A 23,098-nucleotide genomic window follows, 5' to 3' on the forward strand; every position below is an offset into this window, starting at 1 on the left:
TCTCTCTCTCTCTCTCTCTCTCTCTCTCTCTCTCTCTCTCTGCTGTTTAATGGAGTGTAAGCGGATACATCAGAGTTGTGATTTGTGTTGAGTGAGTGTGCCTCAGACTTCCTGCTGCGCTCTAATTGGTCATTTGAAAAGATTTTTGGAACTGTGTTTGTGTGTGTGTGTGTGTGTGTGTGTGTGTGTGTGTGTGGTGTGAGAGTGTGACTGCAGATGGATTTACAGTATGGTCTGACAGCCCAGCCCACCTGTGAAACTGAACAGTACGCAGCGAGCAGCGGATAGACTCAGACTAGGTACCAGTGCTACAATGTGTACTAAATGTAATTGGCACCTTTAAAGTGTGTGCTATTTATATTCAGCCTTAAAACGTCCCTTAATTTTAAAGGAACACTATGTAATATTTTTACCTTAAAATTACATGTTGAAAATCACTGTGATGCTCCATTGAGCTGTAACAGAGAGAACAGAGCCTCTGTTATTGCTTATCAGGGTGCAACATTGAAGAAACAGCTCTATGTACATTTTACAGGAGGGCAGGAAACCACCACCCTCACTAATTTCAGTACAGTGTTGTAAAAATTTATTACACGCAACACTAAGTTCATAGAGATAGAAACTGCAGCATTTGGTGATGGTTTTGTGTTTGTGTAACTCTATTGCTAACAGATAACAGTGCTGCCTCTTTAGCTTTTCTTTAGGCACATAACTGAGGGCTTGCCTGGATTTAGTGAAAGAGTGCCCCTAATGAACAGGTGCTCACTTAGTGAGTGTAAAATAATAATACAAATTTTTTCGAATTTTTGGAGTGCACATTCTTGTCTCGGTAGATGTCATCAGGAGGCATCCAGGAGGCATTGTTATCATATGCCTGAAATGTAGCTAAGCATGTATGAGCCTGTGGTGTCGTGGGACCAACAGGGGGCGTTGTCCCTCTATTCTTTGTGTGCAACCTATAGGGACACTGAACGGAATAAATGGTGCCATCCTTTGGATATGACTTAAACCAAGGCCCTGATTCCATGTAGAACTTGAAAATATGGTTCTCTATCTGCAGACATTGGAAGCCAGCACATCTGGAGGCATTCATTTCTCCATGAAGGCAGATGTGTGATTATAGATAGTTTTTATTTATTTATTTATTTTTTTTTAATGAGGATTTACTGACACTGATCACTGCACAGATGATTTTTGCGTTTGTTAAGGTATGGGTCTTTTAAATAGCAGAAACATGTAAATGTGCGCATGTGTGAGTGTGTTGACCCCTTGTGACCCAAGAGTGTGTTGGCCCCTTGTGACCAGAAGAAATGGGGCCAAGGCCCATGTGTACCTCAGCACCCCACCCCATCAACCCAACACACACACACACACACACACACACACAGACACATTTAATCTCTTATAGATGATCATCTGTGAAGAGCAGCATTGACTCGTGCGTCCAGAAACACTCTCTATCATTTTCAGTGCCCTCACTCATAGAGTCTCATAGTGACAAATGTGTCTGTTCTGGTTACATGTGCTACATGGCAGATTCAGATCTAGTAATTGATGGTTTAAGTAGCAGTGGTTTAAGTGAGTGGTGAGCAATGTAAAAATGTATATGTAAGTTTAGATTTATCTGAAGTCACTGAAATGTGAATCCACGTTCAGTCATTTAACCTAAAATGGGTAAATGCCTTTCTTGGCATGTTATCATGGTTTAAACAGGAACTGAGCTGTCAGACCACCACAACAGCCACAGAGAAAGCAAACATCCTGCAGTATCTGTTGAGCATCATAGTACAGTTATAGCTAGGCCTACATCAATCAAGTCTCTTCCTTTAAGATTAAGACAAAGTTTTTGTAAATTCTTTTAAATACAATGCATTTTTCAAAGTAGAATAAAAAATGGCTAGAAGACATTCAAAGAAAAAAAAAAGAATTGCTGACTGGTACAGTATTCAGACACTACTCCACAACTCAGAGGTCTAGGGGTGGCCAACGAGTGCCCAGCGAGACCAATGTAACATTCATTTGCCTGTTGAACACTAAATAAACACTAAAAGTTATTTAATACTAAAGAAGGCCTAACTCTGAAATAAAGAATAATTTAACACTGAAGAAACTGTTAATAATCACATTCATTTTGTACCATTTGCCAAAAGTGCCTCCACATTTATTCTGACACACACAGGAGGTGCACTGAAAATGTGAGAAGTGCTTAAGAAAGACACTGGGCATTGTGGAAAATCTAGAAGTTATACTGAAGTTGTATGACGTCATGTAGTTCTTCTCCACCCAAGATCTCTCTCTCTCTCTCTCTCTCTCTCTCACACACACAAACACATGTGCGCACGCACGCACACACACACACACACACACACACACACACAAAAGAACTATGTAGACAGCACTGTATAGTAACAATTCACAAAAACAAACAACAACAAAAAAATCAGTTACAACACGAAACAAAAAACCAACCAATGCTCTTCTCAACAATGGCATGGCCACTGAAAGAAATGAAGATGTATTTACTGTGATTATAATTTTATACAAGCACCAAGTTTACTGAGGCATTAATTTACATATATCTTAGATGCCTAAGACTTCTACACAGTTCTGTATATACTGTATATATATAGCGGGTGGGAGTGGATTTACAGTTGTTTACAGTGTCTGTGTTGATACACAGCTGATCATATGATGAACACAGTCACATGGAGAACCCCGAGGCCTTCTCACTGGATCATCCAGCATTATTCGACATTCACCTTCTTTCTTTCATTTCTTCCTTAAAGCCGTATCAGCCCTTACACGTAACAACATTAAACAGTGTCAGAAACTACTGCAATGTGAAGGTATTTGCTGATGTGCAAATTACAATAAGAATATGGTACAATTATGCTTCCTAATTAAAGGTACTGAATATGAACCCTTGAGGGTACCATCGCAGCGATGACAGTCTTCTCTTCATGTGTGGAAGTGTTTTTGTGACCCATGAGCCTTTCACTTTCTGCTGTATGTTTTACAAAACAAAGTAATCTCATCTTGCCCTATTTACCAAATTTGTTTTCATGACAGCAAGGGTGGGGCCATGTTTGTTTACTCTGTGTTAGAAATCCTAGTGAGACAGGGGATCCCTTGATACTGATTAGAACCACAGTGATAAACAGACATATGCACTTTCTTTTAGACATTAAATTCACTGAGTGCTGCAGTGACGTGAGGTGAAATATCCCCACAGAAGTGAGATAAAAAGTGAACGCCATCACAATTTTAACTACTGGAGATAGCACAAAATTAGCATTTTTCTACTCGTTTTGACAGAAATAGGTCGGTGGCTCTTAAAAGAGCCTTTTGTTAATTTTGAAGAAAGCCGAGCTATGAGCTTATGCGCGCTCTCCGCGGATACGGCGAGCCAGCTGAATGTCTTTGGGCATGATAGTGACTCTCTTGGCGTGGATGGCGCACAGGTTGGTGTCTTCAAACAGCCCAACCAAGTAGGCTTCGCTGGCCTCCTGGAGAGCCATGACGGCAGAGCTCTGGAAACGGAGATCGGTTTTGAAATCTTGAGCAATCTCACGAACCAGGCGCTGGAAGGGCAGCTTGCGGATGAGCAGCTCAGTTGACTTCTGGTAGCGGCGAATCTCCCGCAGGGCCACAGTACCAGGCCTGTAACGGTGAGGCTTCTTCACGCCGCCGGTGGCTGGGGCGCTTTTTCGTGCGGCTTTGGTAGCCAGCTGCTTCCTTGGAGCTTTACCACCGGTGGACTTACGAGCGGTCTGCTTAGTTCTTGCCATCGCGTTGCGCTTTTCTTCTCCTTAAGAGTAAGAATGTGAAAGTACGCAGCGCACGGCCTTTTTAAGCTCTAGAGCAGCTTGTCGCTTATTGGGCGTCTGGGATTACCGCCTTCTATTGGACGGCCGACCCCTCGTGACCACAATTCTATTGGACGCCTTTATTCCCGCCAATGTTTCAAATTATTAATCACGTCCTGTGGGTTTTCCACTGTGTCGGGTTTTGACATAATAAGCTGTCTTTTGACACTTTATGCTCAAATTCTCTCTATATAATTCATATGTAACTATATGTTCTTAAGTATAATTGTTTATATGAATCCAACATGGAAATATATAAAACATTTGAGGAATTCTAAAATTGAGTTTGGCTCAAAATATTTTTTTTCTTTTTTTTATTCCAAAAGTAAATAATGTAACAAATTTTCAGTATTGTTAAATCCAAATTATGTAAATGGTGTTTAAATGTAATTCTTTGAGTGATCAATTGAAAAGCCATGGATCAAAGAAAGGTCCCTATAAATTCCATTTAGTTCATATCATATAAAATCAGATTAGTTACTGATTACATTTGGAAAGTTAAATCATGTTAAGTCATGACCTAGGTTCTTATCCTAACTTGATTCTTGTCAATCTCTAAAACACAGCAGCTCAGATCAATAACAGAAACATGTAAAACACTGTATAATGGTAAAAGAGAAGCATGAATCTAACTGATGCAGAGTGTGAGTGCGTATAAACTGATCAACCATGACCACCTCCTTGATTTGCACTTATTGTTTATGTAACCGGTGGTTACGGATAAACAGAGACTCTGCGTTGTGTTTTTTTCCTGTTGAGGATTTATTCTGACAACAGAAATAAACAGCCTTTTAGTATTAGACAGGCAGTGTGTATCTATTCTCTCCTCGTATCTCCCCTCTCCATATTACACATGAGTAAAAAGGGGTGAGGCGAGAGAAAGAAATGCACCTCAGAATGTATGTCACATTAATGAATTAATTACAGATTAACAACAATGCAATAAATGATTAACTTAAAACTTATTAACTTAACAATTGCTAAGATTTCTGGATAGGGTGGGTACAGTCATAACATCACTACTGAACTTCCCTATAATAGCATGAGCGTATATATTTGCTGAAGTGAATACATAAGAGTCTATCAGAGTTCAAATTAAATTCCCCATACCTGCCAACAGAAATAAACAGCCTTTTAGTATTAGACAGGCAGTGTGTATCTCTTCTCTCCTCGTATCTCCTCTGTGATCAGAGAGATCAGAATTAGACTCTTAGCATAGAGCATACGGTGTGACAATAGCAATATGAAAATGGGCATATTTGTCATAAGACACACCATCATCAGAAAATATCTCAACATAATGATTAATAATGGACACATGAAGTATATAAAATAATTTGGTCACTTAAAATAATCTAGAGACATAGGATTACAAAAGATAAATTATAGAGTAAGCCTGAAACCTACCTCTCCATATCACACGAGTAAAAGGGAGAGGCAGGGAAGGGGGAGGAGTTTTATGAAGGAGAAGAGACGTCCAAATACAAGCTGCCCTATACCAAAAAAAGACCACTTTAATAATAGCTTTGTCATTTTTTATATATTTTAACTGTTACATTTACTCTCTTTACTGACACTACAGAACTTTGTTGATGTACAATTGCAAACTGAAATTAATTTGCAAAAAACTTGAACCAAATTATATACCATTTACATTGTGATGTGCATGCAGTTGTAAAGAGTTTGTTAAATAAATGCACTTTTTTGCAAAAGTGGGTGGCTCTTAAAAGAGCCTTTGGGTGATTCTGGAGAAGTGGACCGACAGTTTACTTGGTTTTGGCCGCCTTCTCGGTCTTTTTGGGCAAAAGCACAGCCTGGATGTTGGGCAACACTCCACCCTGAGCGATCGTCACTCCTCCGAGCAGTTTGTTGAGCTCTTCGTCGTTACGAACGGCCAGCTGCAGGTGACGAGGAATGATACGGGTCTTTTTGTTGTCGCGAGCAGCATTGCCAGCCAACTCCAGAATCTCAGCGGTCAGATATTCCAGCACAGCCGCCAAATAGACGGGAGCGCCTGCACCAACACGCTCGGCATAGTTTCCCTTGCGCAGAAGTCTGTGAACACGGCCAACTGGGAACTGCAGTCCAGCCCGGGATGAACGAGTCTTGGCCTTGGCTCTTGCCTTTCCACCAGTCTTACCTCTTCCACTCATCTTAACGGTACAGTTAAGTCGCTTAACGAAACTGAAATGAGACGGTTTGGTCTCCGTGCGATCCCTATATAGAAAAACCGTCTGCGTTCCTATTGGCTACATGCAACGGCTCTTCAACGGCCAGTCAGAGTAGGGACATGAAACACTTGTCTATCAATTGCTCCTTTCCGCAAGACCCCCCCAACACACACACACACGCACGCACTCACTCTCCTTTTTAAACCAACTTTATTAAAGGAAAATCATCACAGCACATTCATATACATCCATACATAATACACATAACCTCTCTCTCTCTCTCTCTCTCTCTCTCTCTCTCTCTCTCTCTCTCTCTCTCTCTCTCTCTCTCTCTCTCTCTCTCTCTCACACACACAGTTTTTAATAGTATGTATCTTTAAAGAAAGTATTGTCTTGATGTATTGTGGTTGTAGTTTGATGATTAGACGTTTTGCATGAATTTCCTTATAACGTATATTTTAAAAGAAGAAAATATAAGAATCCGTAATTATTGAGCTTTCGCAAGGAAATCAAGGCACTGAAGCATTGCTCAGGCTTCATAATTACATTAGTTTTACCTTTACTTAAATACCAGCAGGGATCTTTGTTGTATGATGTGTAGTTATTGTTTATGAACATAGACTAATGAATTTTTAAGAATCATTCAGTACAGAAAGAGACAAGATGAAATTATTCTTAACGTTAAACATGTGTAACTCCCTAAAATCTGATGTGGTGCTACTACTAAAATGAAAAGCTCCAATGCTTCATGCTTCACACTCACTAACTGAAAATGCAGCTCTTTCTGGGTGAAAACGTGGTTGGCTCTTAAAAGAGCCGTTTTGTACTGTAAAGGACTGAAAAGCGAAGAAAAACTACATTTACTTCTTCTTGGGGGCAGCTTTTTTCGCTTTCTGCGCCTTGGGCTTCGCTGCTTTGGGTTTGACCGTCTTTGTCTTCTTGGGGCTCTTGGCTGCCTTCTTGGGGGCCGCGGGTTTCTTTGCCTTCTTGGGGGACTTGGCCACTTTCTTGGCGGCCACAGGCTTCTTCACCTTCTTCGGGGATTTCTTGGCGGCAGCAGGCTTCTTTGCCGCTACCTTCTTGGGCTTCTTAGCCGCGGCAGGTTTCTTGGCGACAGGCTTCTTAGCTTTAGGCGCCGCCTTTTTGACTGGTTTCTTCTTGGTCTCGGTTTGCTTCTTGTTGAGCTTAAAAGAGCCAGACGCGCCGGTGCCTTTGGTTTGCAGCAGTGTGCCCTTGGTCACCAGGCTCTTGACGGCCACCTTGACGCGGGAGTTGTTCTTCTCCACGTCGTAGCCGGCGGCGGCGAGGGCTTTCTTCAGCGCGGCCAGAGACACGCCACTCCTCTCTTTGGAGTCCGACACGGCCTTGACGATGAGCTCGGCAACGCTAGGGCCGCTCTTTTTAGGGCGAGCGGCAGCTTTCTTCTTGGGTGCCTTGGCCGGAGCGGCTGCGGCGGGCGCTGGAGCGACTTCTGCCATCTTTCTGCTTTTGCTGAGTACCGGTAGCGAATAAACACACAAACGGATTTGTTCTGAGGAACCTCCCCTCCCTGCCGAGGGGACGGCTCTTATATGATACATGAGAACGGTGAAGACTCAATCTGGCGCTCGCTCTACAGCCGTGTCTCACTTATACGCTCTCACTTGTGTTTTCTCTCGGCTTTTAGCGACAGAAATAGAAATAGCGGAGCAATTTGCCGATAAATTAACCACGCGTCCGTCTAAAGCAGTCTCTCCCGTGTGACTGGAGACCGGGAACAGCCGCGCAGCGAAGCCTCGTTTCACATGGCGCTGTCAAATGTGTGTCGCTCCACCGCTTATTCCAACGAGAGATGGCTCATTTGTCTCGAATATCGGTGGAAAACGGCGACAAACGCTGGCTTGACCATTCGAAAGTCTCCGCAGCAACTTCGACAAGAGCCCGGGCCAAAACATGGACGAAACGCAAGTGGCCGCGGGCTTCGTTTACTATTTGAAAAATGAGCTCTCGCGGACCGAGTAAAGCACACGTGCGAGTACAGTGTCGGTTGGAGCCAAGTCTACTTGGGCCTGCGTACAATTTTAAGTAGTGTAGATACACATGAAACTCGTATAGAAAATGGCATAACATTCATTCATTCATTTATTCATTCATCACTTTGTTTCGTATCTGTGAATCATATAATCAATATGATCTGAATCTACTGTGAACAGTGGATTAGCACTAGAAGGAATATGTGATGGAATAGAACTTTTTCACCTTGTGGAATATTACTAAACAAATTGTTTTAATTATGTCCTCTTTATCTTACAATCTAGCAATAAACTGTGATAACAGAAAATTATTATTGCAATAAGATACTCTATATGTACTGTTCTATGTGTATCAGTTACTCTAGATGTAACTGATCTTCTGGACTTGGACTTTGCCTGTGGCCTTGTTCCTACAACCGCAGCCCAGCAGTCATAATATCCCACATTATTACACTCACTCTCATGTATTATTGCTTGACAATACAACATTCATACATTATCTTAGTAAAATGTAGGTTACGTTGTGCTAAAGGAAATAAATAATTTATTATTAGAGTAAAGAACAGTAAAACACATATGAAACACCATGACCTTTAGGGGCTATGATCTGTGATGTATTTCAGGTGCAGGGCAGTTTATTATAAAGAGTAAATTCCTGGTGAAAATGGTGTTGTTAAGTTACTGTCCAGTTCCTTGTGTCTGTGTCTAGTGTCCACACATTAGCGACTTCATCCTGCTTCATTGCTGCAGAACACTGGGGTGGAACGCTGGGTTTTGAATGTTTTCAATTCAAACGTTTCAGTTCAGAGCGTCACGATGTTTCTGTTCTGTTCTGTGGATCTAATTACATCATCAGTTCTCCATGTGACCTTCAGAATGTTTGGTGTGTGATGATCGCCTAGAGCTCAGTTTCAGAAATAACAGCTACAGTATCTACAGAGTGAAGCTGACGTTGTGTGAGTGTAAAACACTGTAGAGTTGAGTACTGTACACTGACACTGCTTCTGTCTCTGAGCTGTCAGCAAAATACTATAAACCCTACAATCGTATGGACTTAAAACAAACAATACAAGAATGAAGGGTAAACACAAACATTAAGTCCAATGCCAGCTTAGATTTATTTGTAAAACAAACAAAACACATCAGTTTACCAGGGGGGTAAAACTGGAATGAGTGCATAAGACAATATCTTGCTTGATTTTTGTGTGTCTTTACTTGAAATTTGCATGCTGTACACACAATTATTCTAAAAACAAACACTAATAAAGGTTATAGAGAGAATACAAATAACTAGGCCTAACCGGAATGTTTTAAACACAATTATATATTTTTGAGAACATATTAAATTTATGGGAAATAAGCTCATTTGAACATTGATTGGATAAATTCTTCAAATAAAAGCATATATAGAATAGTGAGTGATAAAATCTATGGACAGAATTTTGAATTTAGAGAACTAAATAAAGAGGAAAATAAAATATGTCTAAAAAATATGCTTAGCAAAAATATATCTGAGACTATTAGAGATACAACCTGGTTAATAGCAGTAAGGAGGTTACCAGTTAGACTTTTAGTAAAATGGAGTTGTTTTATTAAAACTATAAAGTGTCCAATGCCATTATGTCAAGAGGAAGAATCTCTGGATCATTTTTTATTAGAATGCTATAGGTCTAAAGAAGTGTGGGAAAAAAGTAAAGGATATAGGTTTAAATTTTGATGTAAATATTAAATGTATCTATTATGGTATTTTTGATTGTAATATTGATGAATATAAATGTACTTTTATGTGGTATATTATATGTTTGGTAAAGTCTAAGTTGTGGAAAACACGATGTAAAATGACAATAGAACAGTCTTTTGTCTCTAGTGATGCGGTTGTGAAGAGTATTAGGACTGAATTAAAAAAACAAAAGACTCTTAATATACTTTTTAAAGACTCTATTCTTTGGGACACTCTAAATATATGAGACTGTGCTCGTTTGTCTGTGTAATTAAATGTTTGGATGTATGAGTATATAATTTATGTAAGCTGGAATTTTGGAAGGACTGTACATATATTTGTATTAATTAATAAAGTTTATAAAAAAAAAAGGGCGGTAAAGGTCTTGGAAAAGGAGGCGCTAAGCGTCATCGCAAAGTTCTTCGTGATAACATTCAGGGTATTACTAAGCCTGCTATTCGTCGTTTAGCTCGTCGTGGTGGCGTAAAGCGTATTTCTGGTCTGATCTACGAAGAGACCCGTGGTGTGCTGAAAGTGTTTCTGGAGAACGTGATCAGGGACGCCGTCACTTACACTGAACACGCCAAGAGAAAGACTGTCACCGCTATGGATGTGGTGTACGCCCTGAAACGCCAGGGACGCACTCTGTACGGTTTCGGAGGTTAAACGTTCGACTCAATATAGGCTTATATCCAACGGCTCTTTTAGGAGCCACCCACAAGTTCAACAAAACAGCGTTTCCACAAGTGTTTCTTTTACAGTGTATTCTTACGCTTTGTTTATAACACATTTTAACCATGAGACATGCTGAAAGTATATAATGTGTAGCTATGTTTGGCACATGTTTCCATGTCCAACAAAATAGCTCCTGGCCCACAATTTTTTTTAGACAATAAAGACTATTAATATTACTGACAAAACCATCTTGGTAATAAGCACCCAAGGAAAAGGTGTCAGAAACAAAATCCCTATAAGGGATATTTTTATCACTCAACATACTGGACGTGTTTATTGTTAAGTTTCAGCACATATTTATGAAAAATACTTTCGAATCCAAATGGCCTCATATGTGAGATGTTCAGAGCCCATAAAAAGCCTGTATTGTAAGATATTACATATATGATCTTTATAGGTGAGAAATGCGCGGGACGAGGAACAAAAAGAGCTGAGGTCACGGGCGGAGCTTAATGTCAATGAAAATAGAGTCTGGAGGGAGGAGTTCAAGCCGCTAAACGCTGATCAATGGGCATTAGACAACATTTTAATAGGCGGAGATAAGTTTAATCTGCATATCGCCGTCTACATAAACCGCGAGCAAGAACGCCCCTTTGTCATCCTTGAGTAAAACTCGAAGAACGTCTACAATGCCTGAACCAGCGAAGTCAGCGCCGAAGAAAGGGTCAAAGAAAGCCGTGACCAAGACGGCAGGTAAAGGTGGTAAGAAGCGTAAGCGCACCAGGAAGGAGAGTTATGCTATCTACGTGTACAAGGTGCTGAAGCAGGTCCACCCCGATACTGGTATTTCTTCCAAGGCTATGGGGATCATGAACTCGTTCGTCAATGATATTTTCGAGCGCATCGGCGGCGAGGCTTCCCGTTTGGCTCACTACAACAAGCGCTCCACCATCACCTCCAGGGAGATCCAGACCGCCGTGCGCCTGCTTCTGCCCGGTGAACTGGCCAAGCACGCCGTGTCCGAGGGCACCAAGGCCGTCACCAAGTACACCAGCTCCAAGTAAGCGGTGATCAGACACGTCCAAACCCAACGGCTCTTTTAAGAGCCACCCATGTTTTCATGTAAAGTTCAAATGACTTTCCGTTAATTTGATGTTTTCAATGCCCCTTTATTTTATTTATCTATTTTTTAAGTGGACCTTAGAACAGTACATAGCTTAGTAACAAATCCCACGTTTACAGCTTTATTTCTGCTTATGTTGCAAACTTTCACTGAATTCCTTCAAGAGTGAATATTACATTTGTGTAATTGTATTTGTGGTGTTTTCTTCTGCAAAAATGTCTTAATCTAGGATTGACAGACTGAAATAAAATTTTAGAGTGACAGAGTTGTTCTGAATTAGATTGTATGTCAATAACATTTTAAATGAATTATGAATAGCAACCGTTTGTTTAGACCTACTCAGTTTGCACCATACTCAATAGATTTATGTACCTCATTGGATGATATGCACATGCCAGTGTGTGATCAAAATCCATGTTCAGGGTGTGCAAAAATTAGAAAATCCTCTGTTGCAAAGGGTGCCTACACGATAGTGGCTGACAGAGTCAGAAATGCAAGATATAATAATCTCTTCTCACCCCATGCTAATAACTCTGTAAGACATTGTAACATTTCAGAAAAGCATTTTGTGTACAAGTAGTTGTATTTCTTTCGTTTTTTTTCTGTTTCTTACTTTAGCAGATTGTGAAACCCTGACATGAAGAAAGTCCAACATTGTTTTGATAATTGTTAAAGTTTAGGTTCTTTGGAATTTCACCCAATGTGCACTGTAAAAATGCCTGTTAAATTAACAGTGAAATGATGTAAAATCATGACAAAAAAAAAACAAACAAACAAACAAAAAAAAAAAACAATGCAAAATGGAAAACATAGGTTTTTTTTTGCTCTGTATATATTTTTTTCCTGCTTCCTTTCACCCGGTTCTTCAATGCTCAGGACCACAACAGAGCAGGTGGATCATAGCAGTACAGTGTGGTGGTGGTGGTGTCTTAATGTGGGTCAGAAAAAGCAGTGCTGCTAGCATAGTCCACCAACCACAAATGACCAGCCAAAAGCATCCTACATGCAGCAATGAATGGACTGGAGGACAGCCAACACAAACCAAGAAGCAAGATCATTACTATTTCTGATTTTACATTTACAAGGTGATCAGACAAGGTAGGTGTGTCTAACAGAGTGGACACAGTGTTTAAAAACTCCAGCAGCACTGCTGTGTTTGATCCACTTGTACCAGCAACACACAGTAACACACCACCAGTGTCACTGCAGGGCTGAGAATGATCCACCACCCAAGTCATGTTCTGAATGGGTTCTGAACATTGAAAAAGTGGGTGGAGGTATGCAAAGCAACAAATAAATAAATAAAATACAATGTAAATTTACAAAATAAATAGCTTCAATGGAAATTATCAAGTGGACAATAAGTGTACACACAAAAGCAGGTGGCTTTAATGTGGTTAATAGTTTAACTAAATAAATAAATACATAGATGAAAAAGAGATAATTACAGATTTATTTAGGTCCATAAATATTAGGACTTCACCAGTATGAAACACATTTAATTGATTTTTAATTTAATTCTTATTTTGAGGGTACAAATATTATGATTGTAATTGCCTTAATTGTAATTTTATCTTAGTTTTCAAAACGGACAGTTACTGATCATCTGTTCTTGTATATTATTTTGCATCACCTGCAAATTGTAATTGGTAAAGTATGAGATTTGTATTATTATTACAGAATATTAAATTTTGATTTATATTATTATTTGATTAATATTATATTTGATTATATAAATCATTATATAAATAATGTTATAAAAGTATAATGACGTTTAACTTAACGTTTACATTCCCGCAAAAATAAACGCCTGTTTGGATTTCAAACAAGAACTCCCTCTCTTCAAATCATATATATAGTGTTTGTTGCTGTTCTTTCGTTGGACAACTAGTTATCGCATAATAATTAAATCTCGTGGGATAATTAAACTCTGCGAAGTTCACCCGTCGTTGCTGAAAGCGCGCCTATTTCATCAGTGAGTGGATTGTGAATGTGTTGACATTGTGAATCATGATATGTTGCACTGGTGGACGAATAGTTCACTCATTCTGACTTTTGTTGTTTTGACCGCTTGTTCTCAGAAAGGTACTGGAGGATATTTGATGAACCAGTGTTTAATTTCCATTCATAAAAATAACCCCGACTCCTACCGTTACGCGAGGAAGAATCTATAAAACGGGGATTATTGTTAGTTTGCTAAAATGATTACCTGCCGTTTTTGTAGTAAATCACTTGAGTCTTTAAGGGGTATGTGTTGCATTGTAGAGTTCAAAGGAACGAACCTCATTGTTTTTTTCAAATGTGTTGGCGCTGACTGCAAGCGGACATTTTGTAACTACGCAGCTTTTAAATTTCATTACTGTCGGTTTCACCATGTGCCAAGTAACCCCTTGTTACTGCTAAAGCCGTTGTCACAGATTTTAAATGTGCAATTTCGCTGTGTCAGCACCAATTTCACACAGTAAATTATATCCCACTTAAAAAAGCATATTTTGGAGGGACAATCTGTGGCATGTCCAATAACAGGTTGTAAAACTACGTTCGCAGTGAAATCATCATTCACTGCTCATATGTCCAGGAAACATAGAGCAAGTTCAGTGTATAACATAAGTGACATGTACAAGGAAACTATTTCTCAGTCTTCTGCTGCCTTTGCGTACGAAGATGCTTCCCAGAGCTCACATGATGCAACAAAAGAAAGCATTGAAATACCACCAAATTGTAAAGATTCTTTTCTTAAGAATATATGTTTATTATATATAAAATTGCAAGGGCTGCTCCTACTTCCAGCTTCAGCAATACAAACAATTGTTGAAGAGATGCAAAATGTACACAAGTTAGGACAGGATTACACTTTAAGTAAAATTCGTTCACTTTTAAAAAATGACATCTACCAGATGATGTTATTGCTTAAATTTGTGAGTGTGTGAAAGAAACAGATCTGTTTTCTTTCTGTCATCAGGGACCACTGAGAACAACATATTCAAGAGCTCAAGCATTCATAACTTTGTTCAAATACATATAGCCTAACAAAGTAACATTATGAAATGATGAAAATATGACACAAAAATTTGCTTATTACCTGTGAAACAAACATTAAGTGGCTTATTAGAGTCATAATTATGGAGGATTTCAATGTAACAACAATCTTTTGAAACAGACACAGATCGTTTTGGTGACATAAGTGATGGACAGAACTTCAAGTCCAATCAGTTTTTCATTGAAAATCCAAGATGTCTGAAGCTAATTCTGTATCAGGATGCTTTTGAAATTGTCAATCCCCTTGGCTCAGCTAAGAAAAAGCAGAAAGTATATCTTTCTGTTGCAAATTTACCTGTTCATATGCGGTCCAATTCTTATCATATATTTCTTGTTTTGTTGTGTGGAGAGAATGACCTTAAACAATTTGGATATTCTAAGGTTTTTTCTCCGAGATGTTGGTGGGTTTAAAAGGTTTAGAGGAAAATGGAAGAAACGTAGGGGGTGAAACAGTCAAAGGGTACTGTGAAATCACACGAAGTGAGTTTCAGAGTGATGATCCAAATGTATGTTGTCCACGGCGCACCCCTGAGAGTTACAATTCTGCTGTTGGTCAGCAACAAGTGGAAGACAGAGAAGACATCAAAGGCCTAAAGGTAAATTTTGTTTTCAGTGACCTGACATCTTTTCACGTTTGCCAGCCTGGACTCTCCCCTTGTTTTGGCCATGACATATTTGAGGGTGTCTTAGCCTATGACATTGCACTGTACTTGAAATATTTCATAAAGAAAAAGAAAAGGCTTACATATTCTCTTCTGAACTGGCGTATCAAGCAGTTCAAGTACAAAGGACCTGATGCTCTCACAAAGCCATGTGCTGTCAACTCTGAGCAGTCCAAGCTTTCAGGTCAAGCAATTCAGAACTGGATTTTTTTAAGGTTGCTCCCTGTATTGATTGGTGACAAAGTACAAAATCCTGAAGATGATATTTGGCAGTTAACCCTCCAGCTTAAAGATTTCATTTTCACAGGTAGCCTATCTTGACATTATAATGCAGGAGTATTTGGAATCAAGAAAGTGCTTATTCCCTGAGAACATGCTAAAACCAAAACATAATTTCTTGCGACACTATCCAGCACTAATTTTAAAATTTGGCCCCTTGATCAGGTTGTGGACTATGCGTTTCGAAAGTAAACACAGCTACTTCAATAGATGTACCAGACATTTGAAAAACTTTAAAAAACATCTACCTAACTTTATCTGAAAGACATCAGATGTTCCAGGCATATCTTTCAGCTGGGCCAGGGTGCAGTCCACTTCTGCAAGTCAAAGACAGTTGTACTTTTAACCCTAGCCTGTACAGTGATGCAATTAAACATGCAGTGAAGGATTTTGGCTTTTCAGGAAAAGACACTAGTGTTTCCACAGACATACAGTATAAAGGTACTTCATATAAAAAAGGGCATTTCTTGGGTTAAATTTTGAAGAGTCCATGGAGTTTGGAGAGCTTCTTATTAATTTAATTCAACATGATTCAGCTGTGTAGCTGACTATCTTTCTAAATACCATCTGAACTCAGTGACAAAAGGGAATTCAGGGTTGCAATGCCTTAACATTAATGATCTGGTAGATTTTTATCCATTAACATCATATACTGTTAATAATCACCAAGTAATTCCCCTGAAACACAGTGTGCTGTCTAAATAAACCACAGTAATTAAATATGTTTAGAAGTCATAGAAGTTTGACATGTGTTCTTTAAAAAAATTGATAAAACACTATTTGGAAAAATACAAAAAATTCAGAGAAATTATAAGTCCTCACTGGCATATACTCAGAGTAGACATTTCTCTTGTTGTGTCAGTTGACCAATTTTTTTTATTTTATTTTTATTATTATTATTTTTTAAATTATATCTTTCAATTCTAATATTGAAAACTTGTGTCTGTCTTCCTTGAATCTAGAGATGACTGATGCAGAGCCATCATTACTGCACACTGCCATTTACCTGACCATCCAGAGGTGACAAAATATATCCTAGAGGAGACCTTACAATCCCTGGGGGTAGAGACATATTATGACTTTCAGTTTATCACGGAAGCTGATTTGCTGTCAGCGCTGAGACCAGTTCAAGCCCGTAAAGTTGTTGCTGCTTGGAAGCTGATATATTCAGGTATGTCAGTAGAGAATGCAGCCACTGCTCAAAGTAGCCTGCATTGAAAAATCAATTATAAGCAGTAAAAGACTTAGAAACGTTCATATTGTTTTCTTGATATGTTTGTGTATGTTTTTGCAGGCCAGACATCTGAAACCAGCAACTCACCTGTTGGTGCCTCACTGAGCACTCCCGGGCAACGTACTGCACAAACACTCCGACCACACATTCAGACTCTCCCACAATACCATAGTAACAAAGATGGAGTACCAAAATAAGCAACTATGAACCACCAACAACCTAGCAAACTTGAGCAACCACTTGGAAAACCTTAACAGGCACATTAGAAAACAGTTTCAATACACTAGCAATAGCCTTACCCTTGCATTTAGCCCTATGATACTTTAACAATGGTATAGCAAAATCTTGGCTTTCAAACTCTGTTAGCTGGCTTTGGGGCACCAACTTAATTTTTCACAAAATTCTTTTTTGTAGCTGATTTTGTATTCATTTCTATTTACATGGCTCAATTTAATATTCTGGTTTAAAGTTTATGGACTTTGAGTTTTATAAATCCTTGTAAAGGCATATTATTGGATATTTTTTTAGTGTACAATTTATTTAGCATTGCTTTTTTTCCAATTATAAAGGCTTTGGCATTTCTGGTCAAGAACTATAAGAAGCTAATGCAGTTTAAATTAAATTGATATTAGTCAATAGAGTCATAGAACATGTTGTATGTTTTAAATCCTAATGAATACAATAATAAGACGTTCAGTTGCAGTATTTAATTTTTTTTTACTGTAAATTTGTTTAATACTGTAAAAGACGATAAATAATATAAAATAATTAAGTAAAATTTGCATAAATATTTTGTGAAATGACAGTTGTATAATGTGACTTTTACAGTAAAACAATGTTATTTTGGTATTTTTCCATGTATTTGAAAGGAATTCATTGTAAAATATGCAACAACAGCATATAAATCTTACTGAATGTATTAGTTTATTAGCAGTACGATTATGGTAATTTAGCAGAAAACTACTGTTGTGTTTACTAGTTTAAAATGTATTTTTTTTTCCTTTTTTTAATTTTAAAACAGTAAAATTTACAGTTTGCTCTTTAAAATGTTTTATGTTTGTACTGTGTTTTTAACAAAATTATTCTGGTAACCAAAGCTGCCAGATTTTTTCCGTAAAAACGGAATGTTTTTTTTTTTACTGTGTGGACATAGTGGTATCAGCAGAATTACCTCATGCTCAGATGTGACTATAAGCTCTGCAGACCAGAAGGGGCCCTGCTGAAAACCTTTTTTTCTTCTCCACACAGAATGAATAATAAAGACTGCTTTTTGCAGTTCAGCTGTTGCCAATTAAGGGCTTTAAATATGAGATATGATATCATTTGTTTGTCGGAACACTTAATATAAGACAATATCATATTGGACTATAAACAGGGAGCATACATATGAGATGTTTTGGTTACGGAGGGAGCTTGTGTTGTGGGATTTATTTAATTTAAAATTCAAATTGAGTTAATTGCCTTTTGTTACAAATAACCATTTGACCATCTCCCCCTCATTTGTATTGAAATGACCCAGTGTATCAAAGCCTTTCAGATAATCGTCACCTCCTGTTTCTTCATTTACGTCTACCTTTTGAGAATCAAATGTGTGTTTGCATACCATTGCTTTTATATGCTGGTTTTATATATTAAATCTCTTATTCAAATCCTAGGCTCAGAAATAAAAAGTTGAACCAAATGATCATCAGCCATTTCATCCAAATATTTGTCCTAGGTCTGTCTCCAAGGGAGGCAGTGAGAAGCTATATGAGTTTCAACCACAGACGGGCACAGTGTGTGACGTCAGCATTTCTGAAACCTCTGTTTCCTTTCATAACAACAGCATTTACAATGTTTTTGAAAAACGTCCATTTTCAGTGAAACGTTGTTTTCTTGTGGATGGGAGGCGAAAGTAACAGACCAAAAACTCTCATTTTTAAAAGTAAACGGATCAGTGTGGACAAGCCTCAGCAGTTGTATGCAGATATCTAGCTTTTTGAAGTATTTAAATTTGATTAATCTTAAAAATTAAAGAATTGGTCAAGCCTATTGTTCTAATAAGTATAGCTTACAGAAGAACAATAACTAACTTCCCTAGACCTAGACCTTCACCAGATGGTGATAGAGAGTTTTAACAGCAAAACACGCTCTGAAAAGACACCGTCTCGTGTATTCTATATATATATATATATATATATATATATATATATATATATATACACACACACACACACACCCATACTGCTTTGCTCCAAAACAGGCTTAGGTAGACTAGGCTCCCAACGACACTGTACTCGCACGTGTGCTTTACTCAGTCCGTGAGAGCTCATTTTTCAAATAGTAAACGGAGCGCTCGGCCACTTGCGTTTCGTCCATGTTTTGGTCCGGGATCTTGTCGAAGTTGCTGCGGAGATTTTCGAATGGTCGAGCCAGCGTTTGTCGCCGTTTTCCACCGATATTCGAGACAAATAAGCAATCTCTCGTTGGAATAGGCGGTGGAGCGACACACATTTGACAGCGCCATGTGAAACGAGGCTTCGCTGCGCGGCTGTTCCCGGTCTCCAGTCACACGGGAGAGACTGCTTTAGACGGACGCGTGGTTAATTTATCGGCAAATTGCTCCGCTATTTCTATTTCTGTCGCTAAAAGCCGAGAGAAAACACAAGTGAGAGCGTATAAGTGAGACACGGCTGTAGAGCGAGCGCCAGATTGAGTCTTCACCGTTCTCATGTATCATATAAGAGCCGTCCCCTCGGCAGGGAGGGGAGGTTCCGCAGAACAAATCCGTTTGTGTGTTTATTCGCTACCGGTACTCAGCAAAAGCAGAAAGATGGCAGAAGTCGCTCCAGCGCCCGCCGCAGCCGCTCCGGCCAAAGCTCCCAAGAAGAAAGCTGCCGCTCGCCCTAAAAAGAGCGGCCCTAGCGTTGCCGAGCTCATCGTCAAGGCCGTGTCGGACTCCAAGGAGAGGAGTGGCGTGTCTCTGGCCGCGCTGAAGAAAGCCCTCGCCGCCGCCGGCTACGACGTGGAGAAGAACAACTCCCGCGTCAAGGTGGCCGTCAAGAGCCTGGTGACCAAGGGCACTCTGCTGCAAACCAAAGGCACCGGCGCGTCTGGCTCTTTTAAGCTCAACAAGAAGCAAACCGAGACCAAGAAGAAACCAGTCAAAAAGGTGGCGCCTAAAGCTAAGAAGCCTGTCGCCAAGAAACCCGCCGCGGCCAAGAAGCCCAAGAAAGTAGCGGCAAAGAAGCCTGCTGCCGCCAAGAAATCCCCGAAGAAGGTGAAGAAACCTGTGGCCGCCAAGAAAGTGGCCAAGTCCCCCAAGAAGGCGAAGAAACCCGCGGCCCCTAAGAAGGCAGCCAAAAGCCCCAAGAAGACAAAGACGGTCAAACCTAAAGCAGCGAAGCCCAAGGCGCCGAAAGCGAAAAAGGCTGCCCCCAAGAAGAAGTAAATGTAGTTTTTCTTCGCTTTTCAGTCCTTTACAGTACAAAACGGCTCTTTTAAGAGCCAACCACGTTTTCACCCAGAAAGAGCTGCATTTTCAGTTAGTGAGTGTGAAGCATGAAGCAGTAATTGGAGCTTTTCATTTTAGTAGTAGCACCACATTAGATTTTAGGGAGTTGTACATGTTTAACAATAAGGTCAATTTCCTCTTGTCTCTTTCTGTACTGTGAATGATTAATGTGAATGATTCAGAAAAATAAATTAATCCATGTTCATAAACGATAATTACACATCATACAACAAAGATACCTGCTGGTATTTTAATACAGATAAACTGACTTCAACAGATTATACAAAAGGGATCCACTTAAGAATAAGTTGGATCATTTTGAGATTTCAAACATCTGTTTTGGAAGTATCTGTAAAACTAATGTATTTATGAAGCCTGAGCAATGCTTCAGTGCTTATGTAACCTTGATCTCCTTGCAAAAGCTCAATTATCACGGATTCTAATATTTTATTTTTTTTAAAATATACTTTATAAGGAAATTCATACAAAACATCTAAGCATCACACTACAACCACAATACATCAAGACAATACTTTTCTTTAAAGATATATACCATAAGATTCAAAATACATACCATTAAAAACTCTTTTACTTACACACACACACAGAGAAAAAGAGAGAGGGAGAGTAAAGTTATGTGTATTATATATACATGTACATGAATGTGCTTTAACGATTTTCCTTTAATAAAGTTGGTTTAAAAAGGAGAGAATGTGTGTGCGTGTGTTGAGGGTGGAGGGGAGTCTTGCGGATCAGAGCAATGGATAGGAAAGTGTTTCATGTCCCTACTCTGATTGGCTGTTTAAGAGCCGTTGCATGTATCCAATAGGAACGCAGATTGTTTTTCTATACAAGGAACGCACGGAGACCAAAGCGTCTTATTTCAGTTTCGTTAATTGACTAAGCTGTATCGTTAAGATGACTGGAAGAGGTAAGACCGGTGGAAAGGCAAGAGCCAAGGCCAAGACTCGTTCATCCCGGGCTGGACTGCAGTTCCCTGTCGGCCGTGTGCACAGGCTTCTACGCAAAGGAAATTATGCTGAGCGTGTTGGTGCAGGCGCTCCCGTCTATTTGGCGGCTGTGCTGGAGTATCTGACCGCTGAGATTCTGGAGTTGGCTGGGAATGCTGCCCGCGACAACAAGAAGACCCGTATCATTCCTCGTCACCTGCAGCTGGCCGTTCGTAACGACGAAGAGCTCAACAAACTGCTCGGAGGAGTGACGATCGCTCAGGGTGGAGTGTTGCCCAACATCCAGGCTGTGCTCTTGCCCAAAAAGACCGAGAAAGCGGCCAAAACCAAGTAAACTGTCGGTCCACTTCTCCAGAATCACCCAAAGGCTCTTTTAAGAGCCACCCCCTTTTGCAAAAAAGTGCATTTATTTAACAAGCTCTTTACAATTGCATGCACATCGCACAATATAAATATGTAGTGTATGATTTGGGTCAACTTTATTTAAACAAATTTCAGCTTGCAATTGTACAGCAACAAAGTCCTTCTGTAGGGTCAGTAAAGATGAGAGAATAGACAAGTGCAAATCAGAGGTGGTCATGGTTGGTCAGTGTATATGCACTCACTCAGCATCAGTTAGATTCATGCTTCTCTTTTACCATTTATACAGTGTTTTACTTGTTTGTGTTATTGATCTGAGCTGCTGTGTTTTAGTGATTGACAAGAGTCAAGTTAGTATTACAAACTAGGTCATGACTTAACAAGATTTAACTTTCCAAATGTTACTCAACTAATTAAAGTAACTAAACTGATTTTATATGATATGAACTAAATGGAATTTACAGGGACCTTTCTTGGATTCATGGCTTTTCAATTGATCACTCGAATTACGTTTAAAAAATGTATTTAAACACTTTTTACATTATTTGCATTGAACATTGCTGAAAATTAGTTACATTATTTACTTTTAAAATAAAAAAAATAAAAATATATATATATTTAAGTCAAACTCAGAACTTGAGAATTCCTCAAATGTTTTATATATTTCCATGTTTGATTCAAATAAACAATTTATACTTAGAAAATATAGTTACATATGAATTATATAGAGAGAATTTGAGCACAAAGTGTCAAAAGACAGCTTATTATGTCAAAGCCCGACACAGTGGAAAACCTACAGGACGTGATTAATAATTTGAAACATTGGCGGGAATAAAGGCGTCCAATAGTATTGTGGCCACGAGGGGACGGCCGTCCAATAGAAGGCGGTAATCCCAGACGCCCAATAAGCGACAAGCTGCTCTAGAGCTTAAAAAGGCCGTGCGCTGCGTACTTTCACATTCTTTCTTTTAAGGAGAAGCCAAACGCAACGCGATGGCAAGAACTAAGCAGACCGCTCGTAAGTCCACCGGTGGTAAAGCTCCAAGGAAGCAGCTGGCTACCAAAGCTGCTCGAAAAAGCGCCCCAGCCACTGGCGGTGTGAAGAAGCCTCACCGTTACAGGCCTGGCACTGTGGCCCTGCGGGAGATTCGCCGTTACCAGAAGTCAACTGAGCTGCTCATCCGCAAGCTGCCCTTCCAGCGCCTGGTTCGTGAGATTGCTCAAGATTTCAAAACCGATCTCCGTTTCCAGAGCTCTGCCGTCATGGCTCTCCAGGAGGCCAGCGAAGCCTACTTGGTTGGGCTGTTTGAAGACACCAACCTGTGCGCCATCCACGCCAAGAGAGTCACTATCATGCCCAAAGACATCCAGCTGGCTCGCCGTATCCGCGGAGAGCGCGCATAAGCTCATAGCTCGGCTTCTGTTACAATTAACAACAAAAGGCTCTTTTAAGAGCCGCCGACTTATTTCTGTCAAAATGAGTAGAATCTTTG

At 39.6% G+C, this 23,098-nt stretch overlaps 8 protein-coding genes across 8 annotated transcripts; 5 read left to right on the forward strand and 3 right to left on the reverse strand.

Annotated features, from left to right (window-relative positions):
- Positions 1–3,324: 3,324 nt before the first annotated feature.
- LOC136697229 (histone H3) lies at positions 3,325–3,820 on the reverse strand. The gene has a single exon (XM_066672266.1). It carries the CDS (start codon positions 3,786–3,788, stop codon positions 3,378–3,380), a length of 411 nt encoding a protein of 136 aa, XP_066528363.1. The 5' UTR covers positions 3,789–3,820; the 3' UTR covers positions 3,325–3,377.
- A 1,789-nt stretch (positions 3,821–5,609) lies between these two features.
- Positions 5,610–6,019, reverse strand: LOC136696291 (histone H2A). The gene has a single exon (XM_066670549.1). It carries the CDS (start codon positions 6,017–6,019, stop codon positions 5,633–5,635), a length of 387 nt encoding a protein of 128 aa, XP_066526646.1. The 3' UTR covers positions 5,610–5,632.
- Positions 6,020–6,897: 878 nt separating this feature from the next.
- Positions 6,898–7,515, reverse strand: LOC136696542 (histone H1-like). Its single transcript, XM_066671036.1, has one exon. It carries the CDS (start codon positions 7,513–7,515, stop codon positions 6,898–6,900), a length of 618 nt encoding a protein of 205 aa, XP_066527133.1.
- Positions 7,516–10,132: 2,617 nt separating this feature from the next.
- On the forward strand, positions 10,133–10,435 carry LOC136697832 (histone H4-like; the record flags this gene model as incomplete). The annotated part of the gene is made up of 1 exon (XM_066673107.1): positions 10,133–10,435. A coding segment is annotated over one exon (303 nt), but the record flags the coding sequence as incomplete, so codon positions are not given.
- A 684-nt stretch (positions 10,436–11,119) lies between these two features.
- On the forward strand, positions 11,120–11,555 carry LOC136697449 (histone H2B 1/2-like). Its single transcript, XM_066672568.1, has one exon. It carries the CDS (start codon positions 11,134–11,136, stop codon positions 11,506–11,508), a length of 375 nt encoding a protein of 124 aa, XP_066528665.1. The 5' UTR covers positions 11,120–11,133; the 3' UTR covers positions 11,509–11,555.
- A 7,825-nt stretch (positions 11,556–19,380) lies between these two features.
- Positions 19,381–20,211, forward strand: LOC136696511 (histone H1-like). The gene has a single exon (XM_066670974.1). It carries the CDS (start codon positions 19,492–19,494, stop codon positions 20,209–20,211), a length of 720 nt encoding a protein of 239 aa, XP_066527071.1. The 5' UTR covers positions 19,381–19,491.
- A 964-nt stretch (positions 20,212–21,175) lies between these two features.
- Positions 21,176–21,601, forward strand: LOC136696704 (histone H2A-like). The gene has a single exon (XM_066671335.1). It carries the CDS (start codon positions 21,193–21,195, stop codon positions 21,577–21,579), a length of 387 nt encoding a protein of 128 aa, XP_066527432.1. The 5' UTR covers positions 21,176–21,192; the 3' UTR covers positions 21,580–21,601.
- A 964-nt stretch (positions 21,602–22,565) lies between these two features.
- On the forward strand, positions 22,566–23,036 carry LOC136697215 (histone H3). The gene has a single exon (XM_066672246.1). The coding sequence runs from the start codon at positions 22,599–22,601 to the stop codon at positions 23,007–23,009; it is 411 nt and encodes a 136-aa protein (XP_066528343.1). The 5' UTR covers positions 22,566–22,598; the 3' UTR covers positions 23,010–23,036.
- The last annotated feature ends 62 nt before the right edge of the window (positions 23,037–23,098 follow it).

This window comes from Hoplias malabaricus, chromosome 5 (genome assembly GCF_029633855.1).
Source record: "Hoplias malabaricus isolate fHopMal1 chromosome 5, fHopMal1.hap1, whole genome shotgun sequence".
NCBI classification, from domain to species: Eukaryota; Metazoa; Chordata; class Actinopteri; order Characiformes; family Erythrinidae; genus Hoplias; species Hoplias malabaricus.

Coding starts and splice junctions, on each gene's coding strand:
- LOC136696291 (XM_066670549.1), bottom strand. CDS start 6,019: ATGAGTGGAAGAGGTAAGACTGGTGGAAAGGCAAGAGCCAAGGCCAAG.
- LOC136696511 (XM_066670974.1), top strand. CDS start 19,492: ATGTATCATATAAGAGCCGTCCCCTCGGCAGGGAGGGGAGGTTCCGCA.
- LOC136696704 (XM_066671335.1), top strand. CDS start 21,193: ATGACTGGAAGAGGTAAGACCGGTGGAAAGGCAAGAGCCAAGGCCAAG.
- LOC136697449 (XM_066672568.1), top strand. CDS start 11,134: ATGCCTGAACCAGCGAAGTCAGCGCCGAAGAAAGGGTCAAAGAAAGCC.
- LOC136697215 (XM_066672246.1), top strand. CDS start 22,599: ATGGCAAGAACTAAGCAGACCGCTCGTAAGTCCACCGGTGGTAAAGCT.
- LOC136696542 (XM_066671036.1), bottom strand. CDS start 7,515: ATGGCAGAAGTCGCTCCAGCGCCCGCCGCAGCCGCTCCGGCCAAGGCA.
- LOC136697229 (XM_066672266.1), bottom strand. CDS start 3,788: ATGGCAAGAACTAAGCAGACCGCTCGTAAGTCCACCGGTGGTAAAGCT.